Source organism: Mustela nivalis (genome assembly GCF_964662115.1).
Source record: "Mustela nivalis genome assembly, chromosome: 17".
Lineage (NCBI taxonomy): Eukaryota > Metazoa > Chordata > Mammalia > Carnivora > Mustelidae > Mustela > Mustela nivalis.
This window is the reverse complement of record NC_139036.1, coordinates 29,623,889-29,645,772: the sequence shown is the minus strand read 5'-3', so window position 1 is coordinate 29,645,772 and position 21,884 is coordinate 29,623,889. Positions and strand designations below refer to the sequence as shown.

General features: G+C 37.2%; 1 protein-coding gene and 1 long non-coding RNA gene across 8 annotated transcripts in view; one reads left to right on the top strand and one right to left on the bottom strand.

Moving 5' to 3' along the window:
* The window catches only part of LOC309851133, a 124,224-nt gene that overhangs the window by 50,225 nt on the left and 52,115 nt on the right, over window positions 1-21,884 (bottom strand). For 2 of the 6 annotated variants that reach the window (XR_014304636.1, XR_014304641.1), the window contains one exon: window positions 1,627-2,267. The exons of the other annotated variants lie outside the window; for them this stretch is intronic. This is a non-coding gene — a long non-coding RNA (uncharacterized lncRNA). Of the gene's footprint in view, window positions 1-1,626; window positions 2,268-21,884 lie in introns of those variants that run through there. 6 annotated transcript variants of the gene reach the window in all.
* Window positions 1-21,884, top strand: part of GDPD1 (glycerophosphodiester phosphodiesterase domain containing 1) — a gene marked incomplete at its 5' end in the record, with an annotated part of 54,580 nt that overhangs the window by 27,500 nt on the left and 5,196 nt on the right. For both annotated transcript variants that reach the window (XM_082705940.1, XM_082705941.1), the window contains 5 exons: window positions 2,487-2,622; window positions 5,935-5,980; window positions 11,818-11,936; window positions 12,456-12,545; window positions 18,566-18,699. In XM_082705940.1, coding sequence (XP_082562066.1) covers window positions 2,487-2,622; window positions 5,935-5,980; window positions 11,818-11,936; window positions 12,456-12,545; window positions 18,566-18,699 — 525 coding nt within the window. The remainder of the gene's footprint in view (window positions 1-2,486; window positions 2,623-5,934; window positions 5,981-11,817; window positions 11,937-12,455; window positions 12,546-18,565; window positions 18,700-21,884) is intronic.

The following is a 21,884-nucleotide window of genomic DNA, read 5'->3' as shown; positions in this document are numbered from 1 at the left end:
TTTATTTATTTGATAGAGCACAAGCAGGGGAGCAGCAGGCAGAGGGAGAAGCAGGCTCCCTGCTGAGCAAGCAGCCCAATGCAAGACTTGATCCCAGGACTGAGCCAAAGGCATCTGCTCAACCAACTGAGCCACCCAGGCACCCCTCTTCTTTTTCAAGATTGTTTTTACTCTTTGGGTTTCCCTGAGATTTCATATGCATTTTACAGTTTTTTCTTTTAGTAACATGGGGCTCAAACTCACAACCCCACTTTCAAAAGTCACATGCTCTTCCAACTGAGCCAGCTAAATGCTCCTCAGGCATTTTAGAATGGAAAAATTTTCTATTTTTGCAAAAAAAGTTTTTGCAAAATCATTGGGATTTTGATAAGAGTTGCACTGAATGTATAGATCCATGTATCTTAATATTAAGTATTCTAATCCATGAATATGGGATGTCTTTCCATTTATATATATATATATCTCCTTTAATTTCTTTCAGCAATGTTTTACAGCTTTCATTGTACAAGTCTCTTACTTCCTTGGCTAATTCCCAAGTTTTTTTTGTTTTTGTTTTTGTTTTTTAGGGTCAGGGGGGAGAGGGAGAGGAAAAGAGAGAATCTTAAGCAGGTTCCATGCCCCACACAGAGTCCGATGTGGGGCTCAATCTCATAACCCTAAGATCATGTCCTGAGCTGAAATCAAGAGTCGGACACTTGACTGACTGAGCCATGCAAGCACCCCAGTCTTTTTATTTTTTTGATGCTATTACAAATGGATTGTTTTATGATTTCCTTTTCACATCATTCGCTGCTAATGTATAGAAATGTAACTGACTTTTGTGTGTTTTTTTTTTTTTTTGAAAGACTTTATTTGACAGAGAGAGAGATCACAAGTAGGCAAAGAGGCAGGCAGACAGAGAGGGGGAAGCAGGCTCCCCGCTGAGCAGAGAGCCCAATGTGGGGCTCAGTCCCAGGACCCTGAGATCATGACCTGAGCCAAAGGCAGAGGCTTAATTAACCCACTGAGCCACCCAGGCACCCCCATGTGTTGATTTTTTTAAAATATTTTATTTATTTGAGAGAGAGAGCACAAGTGGGGGTGGGGTGAGTGACAGAGAGAGAGAGGGAGAAGCAGACTCCCCGCTGAGGAGGGAGCCCAGTGTAGGGCTCAATCCCAGGATCCCAAGATCATGACATGAGCCAAAGGCAGACGCCTAACCAACTGAGCCACCCAGGTAGTTGATTTTTGTATTCTGCGACTTTAGTGAGTTTATTAATTCTAGCAGTTTTGTGTGTAGAATCTTTAAGATTTTTACATACAAGATCATATTGATCAGAGATAATTTTACTTCTTCCTTTCCAATTTGGATGCCCAGCTCCTTTTTTTTTTTCTTACTTAATTGCTCTGTCTGGGATTTCTTTTTCTTTGTCTTTTTTAAAATTTTATTTTATTTTATTTTTTCTGGCTAGAATTTCTAATCCTGTGTTGAATTAAAGTGATAAAGGCTGGCACCAATTTCTTGTTCTTTAATCCTATCATTTTATAAATGTGAAAATGTAGGCCTAGAGAAAGGCGTTTACTTGATAGTTATACAGCAAGTTCATAGCAAAGTAGGAAATGGCATCCAGACCTTTTTAACTTCTGATCCAGTATCCTATCCATTATATTAGGTTGGCAGCAATTTTTTTTTAATTCAAATACAACTGACAACATTCTATAGAATGATACAAATTAAAGATCAAATGTGGACATATTTCAGAGACTTGACTTGAAAAACCAAAGATTTCTCTAAGTGCATAAGTGAAGAAAAACACCACTCAGCAGTGATTGAGAGGAAAGAAAGAACAAAAATGTTCCAAGGCAGTCTTCAGAGACATCCCAACTTTGCTGGAGTGCTCTATAAGCTCACTTAGATTCTGTAGTCTTCTATGGGTGAAGGAGACAGTGCGGGGGGTTCTGCAGGGCCCAGCATGGTAGCTCCAAATCCAGAGTGGAAGGCATCTCCCTGGCTTCATCACTTTTCTTGGTAAATCTCTTTTCTCTGATGGTCATAGTGACTCTGCAGCTTGTCACCCTGCAGGCCAGGTCACCATAGGGTGGGTTTTTGCCATTGACTGTGGAGCTTTTCTGAGCCATGGCCTTGCTCTCAGAGGACTCAAGGAATTTGGGTTCACGGCACCCATGTATCTTTTGATCCCTGCTCAGTTCAGTTTGAGACCCCTTCCACACTTCAGCTCATGGTCTTGGGAAGAAGTGTCTCTGTTACAGACTTTGGATATGGAGAGCTGGTTATGGAAAGAGGCAACATGATTCTCTTAATCTGTGTTTACTCTAGAATATGACATCAATAAATCATAACAGATGACAATGTAGAGAAATTTTAGGGTTATGAGATGTTTTGCTATTTGATTTGTAACTCCTCTAATTTTTACACCTAGTGCATATAATGTAAATAAAGTTTACTTAACTTTCTAATGTCATTATTCTTCTCTGCATTTCTTCAGTGCAGTTACAATTGGAACTGATATGCTGGAATTGGACTGCCATATCACAAAAGATGAGCAAGTTGTAGTGTCTCATGATGAGAATTTAAAGAGGTCAACTGGGGTCAATGTAAACATCTCTGATCTCAAGTACTGTGTAAGTAAAAATGCATGATAAACTAATATCTAGTAGATATTAGGGCCCGTAGGATTTTTAAAAACAAAGAATGCTAGATAGTGCCTCAGTAAATGATAGTGATTAAATAATGAATGCCAGAGGAAATGATAAAAACTATTCTAACTTCCAGGGAGGATTTATACTCACTACAGAAATCTGTGGATACATCTTTGGAGAGTTATTTTTATAAGTATTTTAACAAGATTACCAAAGTCCTCAAATGTGAAACTACTGGATTTCAACTTGCTTGACGTATACTACAATTTATTTGGTTCAGATTGAATGTATGAATTAGTTTTAGTCTTCAAGAATAGGAAATCTGATTTTAGTAGTTTACTTGCCATTATATTAGAGACTGATAAGTGGATGGAAAATAATGCTTTATTTTACCACATAAAGTAAACTTATATTAACAATACCATCTGTATGTATACCCTATATGTTCTTTGCCTGGTAGTGGTCCTACTGTATATTATAGATATTGTGTTTTTGAACACTTTAACATTATGGCATGATACACATTTTTCCATGCTTTTTTAAAAATTTATTTTTTTTAAAGTTACTTTTTTTTTAAATATTTTATTTATTTATTTGACAGAGAGAGAGACAGCAAAAGAGGGAACACAGGCAGGGGGAGGGTGAGAGGGAGAAGCAGTATTCCTGCTCAGCAGTGCTCAATCCCAGGACCCTGGGACCATGACCTGAGGTGAAGGCAGACACTTAATGATTGAGCCACCCAGACACCGCAGGCTTTTCTTTCTTTTCTTTTTTTTTTCTTTAAGATTTATTTATTTATTTATTTATTTATTTATTTATTTATTTGACAGATAGAGGTCACAAGTAGGCAGAGAGGCAGGCAGAGAGAAAGAGAGAGAGGAGGAAGCAGGCTCCCCGCTGAGCAGAGAGCCCGACATGGGGCTCAATCCAGGACCCTGAGATCTTGACCTGAGCCGAAGGCAGAGGCCTCAACTCACTGAGCTACCCAGGCGCCCCTTTTCTTTTTTTTTTTTTTTTTTTTTAAGATTTATTTATTTTAGAGAGAGAGTGAAAGCAGGGAGAGGGGTAGAGGGAGAGTGAATCCTCAAGCAGACTCCCTGTGGATCCAACATGGGGCTTGATCCCAGGACCCTGAGATCATGACCTGAGCCAAAACCAAGAATGAGATGCTCAACCACCTGAGCCACCCAGGCTTCCCGCTTTTTCTTTTTCTTTTTTTTTTTAATAGACTTTAGTTTTTAGAGCAGTTATTGGTTCACAGTGGAATTGAGCAGAAAGTACAGAGTTCCCACATAGCTTCTGACCCTGCACAGGTCTAGGCCCCCCACTCTTCCTTCAACATCCTGAACCAGAGTGGTATATTTGGTACAATCTATGAACCTACAGTGACACTCATTATCACCTCAAAATCCATAGTTAACATTAAGGTTTATTCTTAACATAGGATGACATGTCGGTTTTATCGTATAATGGTGGATCAACTATTGTAGTGTCGTACATAATAGTTTTACTGCCCTAAAAATCCTGTGTTCTGCCTGTTCAGCCTCCCCCCCTAACCTAACCCCTGGCAACCACTGATCTTTTTATTGTCTCCATAGTTTTACCTTTTCCAGAATGTCATGTATTTGGAATTGGTGGTATTTAGCCCTTTCAGATCCCATGCTTATTTTTCATAAACATTTCAAGTGACTGCAATTATTCCATTGAGTGGATATAGAGGAATTTTTAACTATTCTTTCTCTGTTGTTTGGCATTTAAATTAGTTTTATGTTTTCACCATTAGAGATAACACTGCACTGAACACCTTCATGTGTAAAGATAAAGGTTTCTCTATATTTATATGCTTTATATAGAGTTTTTAAAAGATATATATTTATGAAGACATGTATATAAATATATTTATATTTATTGAAAGTGTCTATATAAAAATAAAATTATCTCTTTTTTTTAGTATACGTGGTGCCAAAGCAAGCACCAGTTATCTCTGTTTTTAAAATTATTTCCCTAAATAAACTCCCAGCAGGGAAATTATTGGGTAAAAGATTGGGAATATTTTAGTTTCTTTATATTGAAAATTGTTGGGGTGCCTTGGTGGCTCAGTGGGTAAGCCTCTGCCTTTGGCTCAAGTCATGATCTCAGGGTCCTGGGTTTGAGCCCCGCATCAGGCTCTCTGCTCAGTGGGGAGCCTGCTTCCCACTCTTTCTCTGCCTGCCTCTCTGCCTACTTCTGAACTCAGTTTGTCAAATAAATAAATGAAATCTTAAAAAAAAAAGAAAAGAAAATTGTTATTGCCAGCTTTCTTTCTTTCTTTAAGATTTTATTTATTTATTTTACAGAAAGAGATCACAAGTAGGCAGAGAGGCAGGCAGAGAGAGAGAGGGAAGCTGAGCAGAGAGTCTGATGCGGGACTTGATCCCAGGACCCCGAGATCATGACCTGAGCCAAAGGCAGCGGCGTAACCAACTGAGCCACCCAGGCACCCGTCCAGCTTGCTTTCTTAAAGTGTTTAAGAGTTCCAAAATCTAGGGCACCTGGCTGGCTCAGTTGGTAGAGCATGCAACTCTTGATCTCAAGGTTGTGAATTCAAGACCCACATTGGTCTCAGAGATTACTTAAAGATAAAATAAAGTAAAAATTTCTTTAAAAGTGCTAGAATGTGGTATTAGAGGAATTCCCATTTTGCTATACCCTTACCACTATAGGGTATTAAACTATAACAAAAATTTCCTAAATTTAAAGTTTCAGTTAGTATTTATTTGATTATTTGTGAGTTAAAGATTTTTCTGTATGTTAGTCATTTTTAAAAATTGTCTCTTCTTGACACTTGTCTCCTGAGATATTGAAATTTATTATTATTATTTTAAAGATTTTATTTATTTGAGAGAGAGACACACACAGTGAGAGAGGGAACACAAGCAGGGAGAGTGAGAGAGGGAGAAGCAGGCTCTCTGCTGAGCAGGGAGCCCAATGCAGGGCTTGATCCTAGGACCCTGGGATCATGACCTGAGCCGAAGGAGATGCTTAATGATTGAGCACCCAGGCGCCACTAAATATTTATTATTGAGAAAAGGTCCACATTAAATAGTACAGATTTCTTTTCTTGTAAGTTGTGAAAGTAAGTAGTTACCTGGTTAATTTGCTGTTCGGGATGTTCAGCTAAAGTGTGCCCTATGTAAACATAGGTAATTTTTTTTTCTTTTATTTTTTGAAGAAGAAAATCTTTGTCTCAATGTAAGACACTAAAATATTTTTAAATTCTTGAGAGCTAACTTTTTTTAATCATATCTTTTAAAGGAACTCCCACCTTACCTTGGCAAACTGGATGTCACATTTCAAAGAGGTAATATTTCCCATTTGTAGCTTACATATTTACATTAAAGTGTATTCATTTACACTGAGAATTAGATATACATGTGTGTTTTCTTCTGATAGTAAGTTCCAGCTAAAAGTACTGCCCTCAATACTTACTCTCTCAGACCTACAAATCTGAAATCTTGACCCTGAGATGAAGGCTAGAGATTTCACTGGCTTGCTCTATTTAAATTTATGTACAGTTAATTTAAGCCTGAATACTAATTACAAGAAACCCAGATATTATTAGGGCTACTTTGCATTTCTGAAGCTTCAAATTCTAGATGATTACTATAATTTGTAGTAATAATCCATCATAAGTTAAAAAAAAATGAAAAGATACTGAAAAAAACCCCTTTCAGATCCTTACTGATTCTATACCATTTGATTTTATGTCATTTCACTGCTCCCTATCTTAAATTATTAGAGAGAATTCTATTACTCAGATAAACCACCCATTTCCTGGTCACCATCACTTTTTAATCATCAGCATAGCAGTTTTCTGTCTTGTGAGGGAATATTTCTCACAAAGGAACATGTTCCTTGGCCCAGTTTTTTGGATTTGTTAGAATGGAACATGTTAGGATGGAAAATACATCAGCTGGAGATGCAGGTTGCTAAGCAGGTAGAGCCCCACGCTGTCGCAATTCATCCTCCTGTTTTGAATGATTCAAATTGTAACTTAGTAAAACTACAAGATGTTACATGTTATGGACCTTGGTGTGGTATGCTTTGAATATGGTTAAAACCTTGGTTAAATGTCAAGACCTAAAGAACTGTTAACTGCTCTGTGTACTAGGTTTAAAATTTATAATTTCTCCTTGACTGGAAAATATAAGAAAGCCAAATAAGAATCAGAAAATTGTTTAAATTAGCTATTTCTAAAGGATGTTTAGATCTAAACATTGTTTGATGTTACTTTTCAGATAAGTATCATTAAGCTGTGTTGGTTTGCAGAAACATTTTTTTCATTCTTGTGATTAACAGGATTATATTTGCCAAGCTATTATATATTTATGTCAATTATGGATTTGTGAAAGTTAAAATACTTCATAAGTCAAGGTTCTTTTTTATTTGGGGGGGTTTCATTCTATTTTGTTTAATTTTTCCCCTTGCAGAGCAAAGCCAAAGCCTCACAAAGATTAAAAAGTTTCTTTGAGGAAGAAATTTATTCTAATTCTTTTCCAGATTTTATACTTCCTTTTTTGAAGTTTTTATTTATATACCTTTTGTCATAAAGTCATAAAATTTATGAATATGCAATGACCTTTGAGACCATATAATTCTATTTCTTCCTGTTTTAGATAAGGAAACTGAGGCCTAAAGATGTAAATTAACTTGATTAAGGTCATACAGCAAATAAATGACAGAGCTAGGACTTGAAATTAGGTCTCCTTCTAACCAGGCCAGTGTTCAGCTGTGCCACGCTGCTTCTCCTTCCAAAGAGTCTTTCTCTCTCTCTCTCTCTCTCTCTCTTTTTTTTTAATTAAGTAGGCTCCTTGCCCAACATGGGGCTTGAACTCATGACCCTGAGATCAAGAGTCACATGCTCTACTGTCTGAGCCAGCCAGGCTCCCCTAAAGAGTCTCTTTATATGCCTCATTAATAGCACTGCCATGTACTCTCAAGCTTTAGACACCTATAAAAAGAATTAATTTTTTGTTCATATTGCATTCAGTTCATCACAATTAACTTAAGACTCTGCCTCAAATGTGAAGTTTACTGCATTTGAAATAGGCTAAGATACTGTATTATAAAAACTTGACTCAGGCAGATAGTTGTCCCTCCTCCTTTTTGTTTGTTTGGTCTTACTCCCATGCTCAGAACAAACTGTTGCTTACTTTTAAGTACTGTAGAGAGAGAGAGAGACTACCAACTCTCGGAGGAATACAGATTTTAGGCCTCTTGCTTTCTTTGTGGTTCATAATTTTACTGAAGAAGTAATTTTTTTTAAGGTGCTTTGATGTGCCACAGGCTACATTAAAAAATAAATATAAAGAAAGAATATAAAAAGGTGTTAGCCAAAGGGTTTGTTATTCCCTATCCTGCTTACTTGAAAATAGCCTTTTTTTTCATGAAAGATACATAATTTGGGTAATCTAGAGTTGGTCAGAATGGTCAGTTTTCAAGTTCCAGCATGTTTTTAGAGGCCATTTCACTCATTCCATCACCCAGCACATCTTATGGCACTATCACTCTGTTCTTTTTTTGTTTTGCCTGTCACTCTTGTTTTCCTCTCTCTCTTTCTGTAGTATTTCCTAGGTGGTTCTCTTCTGCCCAGAACTATACTGGAGACAAACTTCTTTCCCCGGCTCATTTTCTACACTCTTGCTGGCTGAGGCATCTATTGTATATATCTTAACATCACCTTTAGAATGGGCTTTTTTTTTTTCTGAGTTATTAACATAACTTTAATTTCCTTGTTTCTCCCACTATTAGATGCAACCTTCTTCTTCTCGTATAATGTTCCAAAGTTAGTTTTATCTGTTTGACTTTTTTCTAAGTTGATCCTTGCAAACATCTTAACCTGGTTGTGAATAGCTATCACCCATGGCAATTCTTTCGACTGCCAAACTAATTTTTCCACACTTAACAAGCTAACAAAATTTTGACTTAACTAAAATAGCACTGTTTAAATGGAGTGTGGTGGTAGAAATGTTCTGTATTTGCACTGTCAGTTACAGTAGCCAATAATCACATGTGACTGTTGAGCACTTAAAATGTGGCTAGTCCACCGCAGGGACTGAATTTTTAGTTTTATTTAATTTTAATCTAAATAGCCCTATGTGGCTAATGGCTACCATCTGAAACAGTGCAGACCTTTTAGATCATAACAGAAATGAGTTTACACCAGCTTAAGGGAAAAAAGAAACAACAGAGATTTATTTTATCATTAACTGTCTATAATAGTGGTGGATTTGATGTTAAATATTATTGAATCCCAGGGCACAAAGGGGACTTGTCGAGTCATTCTATGGTTCTGCTTATCTTGGGTCTTACCTTTTGTCCTTGTGGCAGGGAACATAATCACTGACAATTCATTCATATCCTGCCCACACATTGACCCAATGGTAAAAAGCAATCCTCGGGGTGCCTGGGTGGCTCAGTGGGTTAAAGCCTCTGCCTTCGGCTCAGGTCATGATCCCAGGGTCCTGGGATCGAGCCCCGCATCCAGCTCTCTGCTCAGCAGTGAGCCTGCTTCCTCCTCTCTCTCTGCCTGCTTCTCTGCCTACTTGTGATCTCTGTCTATCAAATAAATAAATAAATAAAATCTTTAAAAAACAGCAACAAAAAAAGCAATCCTCCCTTTGAGCTTCAGGGGAAAGTTCTAGAGAAAGACACTGATTGGCCTGGCATGGCTCATGTGTCCATCCTTGAGATAGTCACTGTGGACAAAGAAATAGGCTATTATGATAAACCAGACCTAGGTCATACTCTTGCCCATGAGAACAAAGGGGGAGTGGGTCCTGTTTTTGAGAACCCAATCAAAACAACATGGAATAAAGGAGATGCAGTATTCCAAGGGAAGAAGGGGTTCTGGGTAGGTAAATACAAGCTAAATTTTTATATATTAACAGAATTTTTACCATTCAATTTGGTAAACTCTAAACTCTAAACTCGGTTATTATAAGTGCTAGAAATCCACATCAAGATAGTTCAAAAGAAAGTTTTAAAAGAATATGGTTAAAAAAAAAAAAGAATTTGGTTCTCCTAACTAAAAAGCTTAGAGGTTCTATACCTTCAGACATTGAACATACGCCTTCAGTTGCTTAAGCAGTAATTAGTCTGTATCTCGGTTTCTTGGTCTGGTTTCATTTTTGTTAGCTCTGTTCTCAGGCACACCTTCTACACATAAAGATGGACTCTGCCAACATCAAAAGTACATGATGCATTCTGCTGAGGATTTCAGAAGACCTCCTCTTACGTTCACAGTGTTATGCTTAAGGTCCATGTGTTCTCTTTGGGGCCGAGGAGACAGAGCCAAATGATGGAGTGTTTGGTCAAGTGATCCAGAGCCCATCTGAATTACAAAGGGTAGTAAAAAGGCAATAGGAATGGAATATAGAACAGACAAAACAGTAATCCATTTTTCCTTTTTTTTCCTCATTTACATGCTCCTTTTTCATATGAGCCTTTACTAAAAATAATTTTTTGACATGGATTTAATTTACTTCATTGGTACACTTTGTACAATGAAGATGAAATAAAGGATCTGTTACCATTTTGTTACTCGTATAGAAGTGCGATCGAAGTTTTGGATGGAAGGACAAATTTTATGATACTTATATAGCATGCATATATATTATGTAAATGATTCAAGGCAAAAGAGATTAGGGAAAGAACAAAGAAAATAACTGTCAGGAAAGGTAAAAAAGTGTTTAAAAATCCTCTTCTAATTTTTTTTGACTCAGTTTTCTTTGAATAGCTACACTGATACAATTCTTTAACACATTCCTGAATTAGCATGTATTTCCCTTGTCCTAACATACATATTCTCAATCTCTGAAAATTTTCAATGGTGATATTATAGTACAACTTCCCAAACAACCTCAGTATCCACTAGTAGAATGTAGGGGACCTTTTTTCTCTCCTACCCTCTAGAAGGATTTGTAACAAAAGAGATTAACAAGACAAAAACAAACAAATTTATTAATATACTTATCATGGCAGAAACTCAGGGATGAGTAACTCAAAGGCTGGCTAGAACTTGAGTTTATATAGCATCTTTTTTTTTTTTTTTTTAAGATTTTATTTATTTAACTGACAGAGAGAGAGATTGAGAGAGGAGAGAGCACAAGCAGGGGGAGTGGGGTGCTTAGCAGGGAGCCTGAGGCAGGGCTCTATCCCAGGACACTGGGATCATGACCTGAGCCCAAAGCAAACAGTTAACCGCTTAACCCGCTGAGCCACACAGGTACTCCTAGCATCTTAACAAAAATATCCAATACATTTTCAGAGAATTGACAAGACAAATAAGGATTTTGAATTTTTAGGGTAGCAAATTGTGGGAAGGTTAAGTATATGGGTGAATAATGGAAGATAAAGGTTAGTCAATAGTTTGTTATGCAGCGTTCTGTGGTGCTGATAAGGGCCTAAAGTTGGTGATTTATGTTCTGTACAAATTTAAGTCCTGTTTCTCAGCAAATGGGAAAGGGCAGAGGGCTTCTTTTGTATCTGCTTCATCTCAGTTGTCTTTAGTTAAAAATAATCCTTATGCCAAAGTGGCGTATTTTGGAATGGCAAACTCTGTTACCTTTCTGGGGGAATGGTTAAATTAAAATAATTAAATTGTCGCATAATGGAGCATTTTAAAACCATTTAAAATAATTATAGAATAAGATTGGTGGATTATAATAATATCAATGTCATGGTTATGATATTGTACTATAGTTTTACAAGAGGTTATCAGGGAATCTGGGTAAAAGGTGCATAAATCTCTGTATTTTTCTTATAACTCCAAATGAATCTCAAAAAGTTTAATGAAAAAAAACTTTAAATCATAATTCTAAATTCTAAGTGTATTAATATGCATTATTTCTTTTTTACTTCTGTAAAAAGATCAGGTTAAGATCTATAGCTACACTGTAACTATTAAATTATGCATTGGAAAAAAATACTAGAGAAAGTATACTAAATGATCACAATGGTTATGTCTAAGTTGTTGAATTTTAGATGATTTTCCTCTTCTTACTTTTCATCCTTTTGTACATGTCCTATATAAATACATCCTATTGTGAAAACAGTACTTTATCTTTTTTTCTCCCAATCCTCAAAAAAATGGAATGTTATCTTTTAAAAATACTTTTACAAATCTTGCTTTCTCAGCATGCCAATGTGAAGGAAAAGATAACCGAATTCCATTACTGAAGGAAGTTTTTGAGGCTTTTCCTAACACTCCCATTAACATCGATATCAAGGTCAACAACAATGTGCTGATAAAAAAGGTATGTGAGCCAGTCCCTCTTCTGGCTGTGTTCTATCGGATTTCACAAACTAAGTAAGACTACAGTAAGTGACTTCATAAACTGATAACGTTCAAGGAAATGTGATACTCTAGGGATCCATATTGTTTTAAATAATGCCCTGGGAGAAAATATCACTTTACTGTTGGAAGGCCTATTTTCAGAGCAAGCTGTCCTGTCCCAGTCATGGATAAAACTGAGCTCCTGTGAACCAGTTGTTCTGGCACGGGTATAATTAACTTCTTCAAATTTACTTGCTTCCCTTGCAGTTAGTTTATATCAAATGACTAAATAGTTGCATTCTATTAGATAAATCACAGAATGGTAAGATGTATGTAATTGCTTATATTTTATAAAATAATCTGAATTACATATCGGTTCTTCCCAAAGTTGATATTATTCACTGGCAGATAGTCAGTTGTAATCCATTTTTTAAGTGAAGTAACATAAGCGGATTTGCCAGTAGGCATATGCATAAACTTTTGCATTTTTCACATGCAGGTTTCAGAGTTGGTGAAACAATACAGACGAGAACACATAACGGTGTGGGGTAATGCCAGTTATGAAATCGTAGAAAAGTGCTACAGAGAGGTAAGCTTCCAAAATGATACAGAATGATCTTTCTTCCTGTTGTTGGATATCTATAAATGTCACCACAGTAATAATTTTTTTTTCACAGTAATAATTTTTAAAAGTATCTTATTTCAAAGCCTTGATATAAAGACAGATGGTACTGGGTGGAAGCAACTAACCAGAAGTTTAGTAATAGAGGTATTGGATTTTTTTTTTTTTTAAGATTTTACTTATTTGACAGAGAGAGAGATCACAAATAGGCAGAGAGGCAGGCAGAGAGAGGGGGGGAAGCAGGCTCCCTGCTGAGCAGAAAGCCCGATGTGGGGCTCGATCCCAGGACCCTGAGATCATCACCTGAGCTGAAGGCAGAGGCATAACCCACTGAGCCACCTAGGCGCCCAGAGGTAATAGGTTTAATAGAAATCATGTTCTTGGGGGTGCCTGGGGAGCTCAGTTGGTTTAGCAACTGTCTTCAGCTCAGATCATGATCCCAGGGTCCGAGTCCCACATTGGGCTCCCCCCACTCTGAGAGGAGCCTGCTTTTCTTTCTCCCCCTGCCTGCCACTCCCCCTGCTTGTTATCTCTCTGTCAAATAAAATCTCTAAAGAAAATAAATAAAAAGAAAAGAAATCAAGTACTTGGGGCTGGCTTACAGAATTCTTATTTTCACATGCTAATATTAATCGTTTGCCAACATTTTATTATGTACATTATGAAACAAAATATTATTCCTGTTTTTTAATGTCTGTTTTTTGTTAGGTTATAGAAATTTTTGTGTAATTTTAAATTGAGGAAAAGATTTTAGTCCTTCGACTCTAGAGTTCAAGCTTCTCTGTTCCCTACCTCCCAATCAGAACTAATCAAATTAAGCCAGGATCATAGTTATCAGGTGGTATATAAAAGTAGGGCCATCTACCCACTGAAATTTTTCTGTTTGAAGAAAATATATCTATAAAAAGTTAATTTGATATACTTAAAAAAATTGTTTTTAAGATATTTTAGTTATTCATTTGAGACAGAGAGAGCACACAAGCAGGGGGAGAGGCAGAGGGAGAGGGAGAAGCAGACTCTGCTGAGCAGGGAGCCCGATGCGGGACTCGATCCTAGGACCCTGGGACCATGACCCGAGCTGAAGGCAGACACTTAACCATTTTAGCCACCCAGGCATCCCGATATATTTTTTAAATGAATTTTTATTCTAGTTTCTGATAATTTTCTATTCATTTTTCTTTTATATATATTTTTTAAAGATTTTATCCATTTACTTGACAGAGAGAGAGAGATCACAAGTAGGCAGAGAGGCAGGCAGAGAGAAGAGAGGGGGAGGCAGTCTCCCCGATGAGCAGAGAGCCTGATGTGGGGCTTGATCACAGGACCCCGAGATCATGACCTAAGCCGAAGGCAGAGGCTTAAACCACTTAGCCACCCAGGTGCTCCAATTTGATATATTTTGACATGGTATGCTAAGCCTCTCTAAGCAAGTTTAGCTACATACTATACGTATTATAAGTATGGCTTATATACTATAGCAAATATAGCTAGGAGAATATGAAATTCAAAATGTAAAAAAACCTTAAGCATGAAAGACTCTCAGAATACAAGTACTAGTGGTGATAGGGCAGAAGAAATACTGTGACACAAACAGTAATTCAAAATACAAATATTTCTTTTGGGAAGGCCTTCCTTCCTAGCAAAGAAGGCAAAAATACAGATCCAGAATTGGCACCATTATAATTAAAGTACAGTTAAAGCCCTCATTAAAGCAGGTAATTTTTATGTATGTGCCACAGGCTCTCTGAGATTCCAAGGTTGCTTGTGTACAAAAGAAGAAAACAGTGGTCATTGGGATGGATGGTTTCAGATTGCTAAGAATTAGCGCTAATACTTTTCCCTAAGTAATTGTTGTCTAATGGTATTTTCACGTGTCATTAAAAGTGACTGTACTGGAGGTCTTGTTGCCTGCTGGTTGCTTTACGTAACTCAAATGTTTTTAAAAAATAAAAAATAGTGATAACAGCAAATGCAGGAGAAGATGAGGAGAAGCCGCATCTCTCCAGCTTGCTCGTGAGAATGTAAAATAGTACAGCCACTCTCTTCATTCATTGGGTGGTTTCTTACCAGACTAAACATACACTTCCCATATTAACCAGCAGTCTCACTCTTGGGCATATACCTCAGAAAAATGAAAACGTATGCACATAAAAACCTGTATATGAATGTTAACAGCAGCTTTGTTTATTAGAGCAAAATACTGGAAACCAACCAAAATGCCCTTCAACAGGTGGATGACTGAACAAACTGACATATCCACATGATACAATACTATTCAGTCATGAAAGGAAATGAGCTATTGATACCTGTAACAACTTGGGCTGTCCTAAGACTCAAAGACATTTTGCTTGGTGAAAAAAAATAAACCTCAAAAAAAAAAAAAAACCCTCAAAAGATTACATATTGCAATCTCTAGATGATGATGATGATGATGATGATTTAAAGATTTTATTTATTTATTTGACAGAGACATAGCGAGAGAAGTAACACAAGCAAGGGGAGTGGGAGAGGGAGAAGCAGGCTTCCCACTGAACAGGGAGCCTGATGCAGGACTCCATCCCAGGACCCTGGGTTCATGACCTGAGCAGAAGGCAGATGCTTAAAGACTGAACTACCCAGGCACCCTGGAATCTCTATATTATATACCTGAAACTAATATAACACTGTATGTTAACTAACAGGAATTTTTTTAAAAAGAAAAAAAAAAAAACTTAAAGAAGAAAAACCAAAAAACAAAAAGGTTACATACTATATGATTCCATTTATGTAACATTCTCAAAACTGTACACATTTAAGAGCAGATAAGTGGCTGCCAGGGGATAGAGACTGGGGGTCTGGTAGAGAGTGAAGGCAAATACCAAAAGGTGTAGGAGGGAGTTCTTGTGTGTGATGGAACTGTTCTGTATCTTGTTTATGGTGGTGGTTAAAGAAATTGATACACTGTTAAAACTGCACTAAACCAAGGTGCCTGGGTGGCTCAGTTGGGTAAGCATTTGCCGTTGGCTCAGGTCATGATCTTGGGTTCCCAGGATTGAGACCTGCATCAGGCTACCCACTCAGTGGGGAGTCTGCTTCTCCCTCTCCCTGTCCCTTGTGATCCCTCTCTCGCTCTCTTTCAAATAAATAAATAAAATCTTAAGCAAACAAACAAACAAACAACTGTATTAACCCAAACACATGCACAAATGAATGCAAATTTTTAAAAGTGAAACTGAGTAAGGTCTATAGTCTAATTAACAGTGATATGCTGGGCCAGGAGGGAGTTAAAGAAAAGAAAAAAAAGAAAGGGGAAAACAGCAACAAAAAACTCCAGCGATAAACCAGTGTCAAGTTCTGGTTTTGATGTATGACAGTTACAACAAATGTTACCATTTGGAGAACCTTAGGTTAAGGGTTCATAGGACTCTGTTTTTACAAGTTTTTGTGACTCTAGTGTTTCAAAATAAAAAGTCCACTTTTGACCCAGAATCAGAGAACTTTTCCCTTGATTCACATATTTTTCTTCAAGACTCTGGCTTTTTGTCATTTTACAATTTAAAAACTCCCAAAAGTTCCAGCAGTAATATTTGAACATCGCAGTAAAAATGTCTCAATCATATTTGTTATTCATATAATGAACATGTCATATAATTAAGTCATGCATCTTTTATAATTCTAAAAGTATGATTTATAAGAATTCTACATTAGCCCAAATGCTAGAAACTAAAAATACAAAGATAACTTGGCTAACTGAATTTAAATTTTTAAAAAATGTATAAAAAGAAAAATGGGGCACACAGTGGGGAGGGGAAAACATGGGGCCCTTAGTCCCACGTAATGACTTTTAATTCACTCTTACTCAATGGAGTAGTTCTTAACCTTGGCTGTGTGTTGGAATCACCTGAAAAGTCTCAAAAAAATACAAATGCCTGGGTGCCATTTCATAAATTCTATTTATTCAAGTAGAATTGAAACACAATGTGATACTAGTGATTCCACAAATCTATATTTATGCTGTACTCACAAGTGTAGCTAGCACCAGTCATCATATAACAAACAGTATTATGACACCATTGACTGCATTCCCTATGCTGTCCCTTTTTACCCCCACGACCTATTCATTCCATACCTGGAAGCCTATGTCTCTCACCCCCCTTCACCCACTCCCTCTCTCCCCTCCCATCTGGCAACCATCAGTTTGTTTTCTGTATTTATGGGTCAGTCTCTGCTTTTTGTTTGTTTTGCTTTTTAGATTCCACACATAAGGGAAATCACTATGGCATTTGTCTTTCTCTGTCTGCCTTATTTCATTAGTATAATACCAAGTCCATCCAAGTTGTCAATGGCAAGATTCCCAGATGTTCTACTTTAGAAGATATGGAGTGGCCCCGGCTGTTATGTCAGTGGTGGGTCAGCATACCAAACCCTACCCTCTCCCACTCCGGGCAGCCTGGCATGGCTTTCCAGAAGTACCGGTTACTGTTTTTAGTTCTCTGGGTCCAAAGCTGTTTAAGTTTTGATGGTTAGCCCCAAGCCAGTTTTTCCCATAAGCTCTGTTATTCTTAGTGCATGAATTTGCAGAAGTCAGGTTTTTCAGGGACTTGTACATTGTGTTACAGCTGAAACACCTGTATATAAATTAGCCTAAAATGTTACAAAGCAGCATGTGAACATAGGTGCAGAAGAAATCCTCAAACTTACTCTGTTTTTTAATTTTTTTTTTTATAAATAAAGAAGTGGGTAATTTAGAGGTAATATTCAAAATAAATTACTTTTCTGCATGACTTTTTCAATATATTACTTTTGTATAGAAAAAAATCAACTGTAGGGCTCATGGGTGGCTCAGGCTGTTGAATGTCTGCCTTTAGCTCAGGTCATGCTCTCAGGTCCTGGAATGGAGTGCCACGGCGAGCTCCCTGTTGAGCAGGGAGCCTGCGTCTCCTTCTGCCCCTCCCTGCTGCTCAGGATCTCTCTCTCATGCTCTTTCTCAAATAAATAAATAAAATATTTAAAAAAAAAGAAAAATCAGCTTTACCATAATTTCTGTTTGTTTTAAAGACAAATATAGGAGGGGCTAGGGAGACGGGGATATGAGGGGCAATTTACTGAGCACAGAATTTCAGTTTTACAAGATGAAGAGAATATATATATATATATGGCTTGCATTCTAAGGGTTTTGGGACCTTGAACACATTTTGCAACAGAAATCTAAAATGATGGCTAGATTCTTGGACTAGCTTACAAAATCCTATTTATATTTGATGCATAATATAGTTGAAAGATGACAGATTTGCAACAGTGTTTATATTTTATCTATAGATGTATCAATATCATATCCTGCTCAACTAATATATAACTATATCTATAGATAAGAACACCTATATATCTCTATATGGATATATATGAAAAAATATCGATCTTTAGTTAATATTTTTTTAAATGGGAGTAAGGTTACTGAATATTTCATTTATTCATTTCTTTTTTTTTCCCCCAAGATTTTATTTATTTATTTGACAGAGAGAGATCACAAGTAGGCAGAGAAGCAGGCAGAGGGAGAGAAGGGAGAGGAAGCAGGCTCCCTGCCGAGCAGAGAGCCTGATGCGGGGCTCGATCCCAGGACCCTGAGATCATGACCTGAGCCAAAGGCAGAGGTTCAACCCACTGAGCCACCCAGGCACCCCTCATTTATTCATTTCATTATCTTATTCCATTTGGTTCTCTAATGATAAGCACTATCACCAACAGACAGAAGTGGTGTAGCAAGCAGAGAATAGGGAATACAGAAACTCAAGTATCATCAATTAACAGTATAGGGCTCCATGACAGATCCTGATCCGTTTGGCAGGGACTAGCCATTTTTAAGTGTGGTGGGTTTGGAGATGGATGTTGATAATTCAGGGAGTACTTTTAACAAATGTCCAATACAGTCTTGGAAATTTTGAGGATATGAAATCATCCTCTTTATTTGAGCAGTTGTAAAATAACATAATATTGCTTGTGTCTTTTAGAATTCAGATATTCCTATCCTCTTCAGTCTACAACGTGTTCTGCTCATTCTTGGCCTTTTCTTCACTGGCCTCTTGCCCTTTGTGCCCATTCGAGAACAGTTTTTTGAAATCCCAATGCCTTCTATCATACTGAAGTAAGTGGTTACTCTGTTTTCCTCAGTTATCATTATAGGGGGACTAAGATCAAGGCTCACTAATATCGATGTAAATGATAAAGAATAGGTGGCTGTAGGGGCGCCTGGCTGGCTCAGTCAGTAGAGCATGTGACTCTTGATCTCAGGGTTATAAGTTTGAGCCCCACATGGGGGTTTAAAAATACAATCTTAAAAAAAAATAGATTGCTGTAGTTATTTACATGTTGGTTTAACTGACCTGTATTAATAATGCTTTTTGATATAATTAAGACACATTTTTCTAAAATGAATAATATAGTATTGTAAGTATTTCATCTGGACCCATTTCAGGTAACAACTTTCTGTGCCTGTGTACTCAGAAGTCAGGTATAAAGAATTGACCTCAACTGTTGAAGCTTAATACTTTTTTTATTCTAACACGTAATTGCAGTTGCCCTCCAACTGCCCTAACTTATTTATACCTCAGTCACAATATGCAGCTGAAATTCCATTAAACTCCAAATTTGTGGGGCACCTGGCTGGCTAAGAGCATGGAACTCTTGATCTCATGGTTGTGAGTTCAAGCTCCACGTTGGGCCTAGAGATTACTTTAAAAAAAAAAAAAATTACATTAAATGTGATCTCACCTGCATGGAAACTTTTTTCATCCCCAAACAGAACTTTAAAAGATCAAGCTGAACATTAGTGCAGCAGTCATTAGGAAATATTGGTAAGAAAAACAATTTGGTCGGTACCCTTGTATTCAGCATTTAAGTTTCATGCTTGTTTTCCAATTTGAGTTTCTTCGTGATGAGCATGTTTATTTTATCTATTCCCAATTATATTTATGGGCAGCCTTTGTAGCTATTTCTCAGACAAAACAGAAATCACTTCTTGCCTACAAAGAAACCATTTTCATTTGCTGGATTAAAATGATTCCTGACCATTTACTCCTGAAATACTTAAGCTTCCTATGGCTTGGCATGAACTGTTGTCCTCTCTAGATTACCTCCCATGTGTTTCTTTTAGGAGCAGGTATTACTTAATTACAGACAAATGAACAAACTTCATAGATTAATCTTTTCTCTAAAAAGTAATCATCGATTAAGACAAGGTAGAATATTGTGTGTGTTTTAACTTTTTTTTTTAATAGATGAAGGTGGGTACTTCCTAAGACAACATAATAATTTCTTTAATGAGGTAGTGTTTGATACACTAAATCCCTGAGATTCCAGAAGTCGCAACCAGTATTTTCAATCTGGGCTACAGTTAGGAAAAAGAGGATTTTATTTAGAGAGCTTCTAATAAAAACTGAATTCAGAGAGAAAGGGGAAATAAAGGAATTTAAGTGTGGAGACTCAGAATTATTCCAAGAGTACGGACAAGAGGCATTAGAAAGGAAACAGGAAGTGAAGATCCAGGGGGAATGGAAATCGCCGTATGCTGTTAAACTTAAAAGTTTTCAGTGTAGAGAGAGGCTAACCAGAGATTTGCTCTGGTACAATCCAACATTAATGACACAGGTAGTTGTGCTGCTCCAGGAATCTGAGGAAACTGACGAAACTCAGCATAAGTCCAAAGGTCAAGTATAGAAAAGATAATTTAAAAGAACAGGTCCTAGGTTCAATATTTGCAAATCAAACAATCATGCTACATCACATTAATAAAAGAAAGGATAAGAACCATATGATCATTTCAATAGATGCAAAAAAAGCATAGGGAAAAGACAAAGTACAACATCCACACATTATAAAAACCCTCAACATTAAAATAAAAGCCATATATGAAAAACTCATAGCTAGGGGCGCCTGGGTGGCTCAGTTGGTTGGACGACTGCCTTCGGCTCAGGTCATGATCCTGGAGTCCCAGGATCAAGTCCCACATCGGGCTCCCAGCTCCATGGGGAGTCTGCTTCTCCCTCTGACCTTCTCCTCGCTCATGTTCTCTCTCACTGTCTCTCTCTCAAATAAATAAATAAAATCTTAAAAAAAAAAAAAAAAGAAAAACTCATAGCTAATATCATCCTAAATGCGGAAAAACTAAGAGCTTTTCCTCTGTAGTCAGGAACAAGACAGGGATATCTACTCTTACTAATTTTATTCAACATGGTACTGGAAGTCCTAGCCACAGCAGTCAGACAACAAAAGGAAATAAAAGTCATCCAAAGAGGCAAGGAAGAAATAAAACGTTAACTATTTGCATATGATACTACATATAGAAAACCAAAAAGACTCCACCAAAAAACTGATAAATTCAGCAAAGTTGGAAGATATGAAATCAACCTATAGAAATCTGTTGCATTTCTATAAACCAATAACGAAGCAGAAAGAGAAATTAAGGAATCACTCCCATTTACAGTTGTACCAAAAACACTCAGATACTTGGAATAAATCTAACCAAAGAGGTGAAAGAATTGTGCTCTGAAAACCATAAAACACGGGTGAAAGAAATTAAAAATGACACAAAGAAATGGAAAGAGATTCCATGGTCATGGATTGGAAGAACAAATACTGTGAAAATGTCTATACTGCCCAAAGCAATCTACACATTTAATGCCATCTCTATCAAAATACCAACAGCATATTTCACAGAGCTGAACAAACAGTCCTAAAATTTGTATGGAACCACAAAAGACCCAAAATAGCCAAAGCAACCTTGAAAAAGAAAAACACAACTGGAGGCATCACAATTCTGCACTTCAAGTTATATTGCAAAGCTGTAGTAATCAAAACAGTGTAATACCGGCACAAAGACAGACACACAGATTAATAGAATGGAATAGAAAATCCAGAAATGGGGCGCCTGGGAGGCTCAGTGGGGTAAAGCCTCTACCTTTGGCTCAGGTCATGATCCTGGGGTCCTGGGATCGAGTCCTGCACCTGGCTCTCTGCTCAGGAGGGAGCCTGCTTCTCTGTCTCTCTCTGCCTGCCTCTCTGCCTCCTTGTGATCTCTGTCTGTCAAATAAATAAATAAAATCTTAAAAAAAAAAAAAAAGAAAATCCAGAAATGAACCCACCATTATATGGTCAATAATCTTTGACAAAGCAGGAAAAAATATCCAATGGGAAAAAGGTCTCTTCAACAAATGGTGTTGGGAAAACTGGACAGCAACATGGAAAAGAATGAAACTAGACCACTTTCTTACACCATACAGAAAGAATAAATTAAAAATGGACTAAAGACCTAAATGTGAGACCTGAAACCAT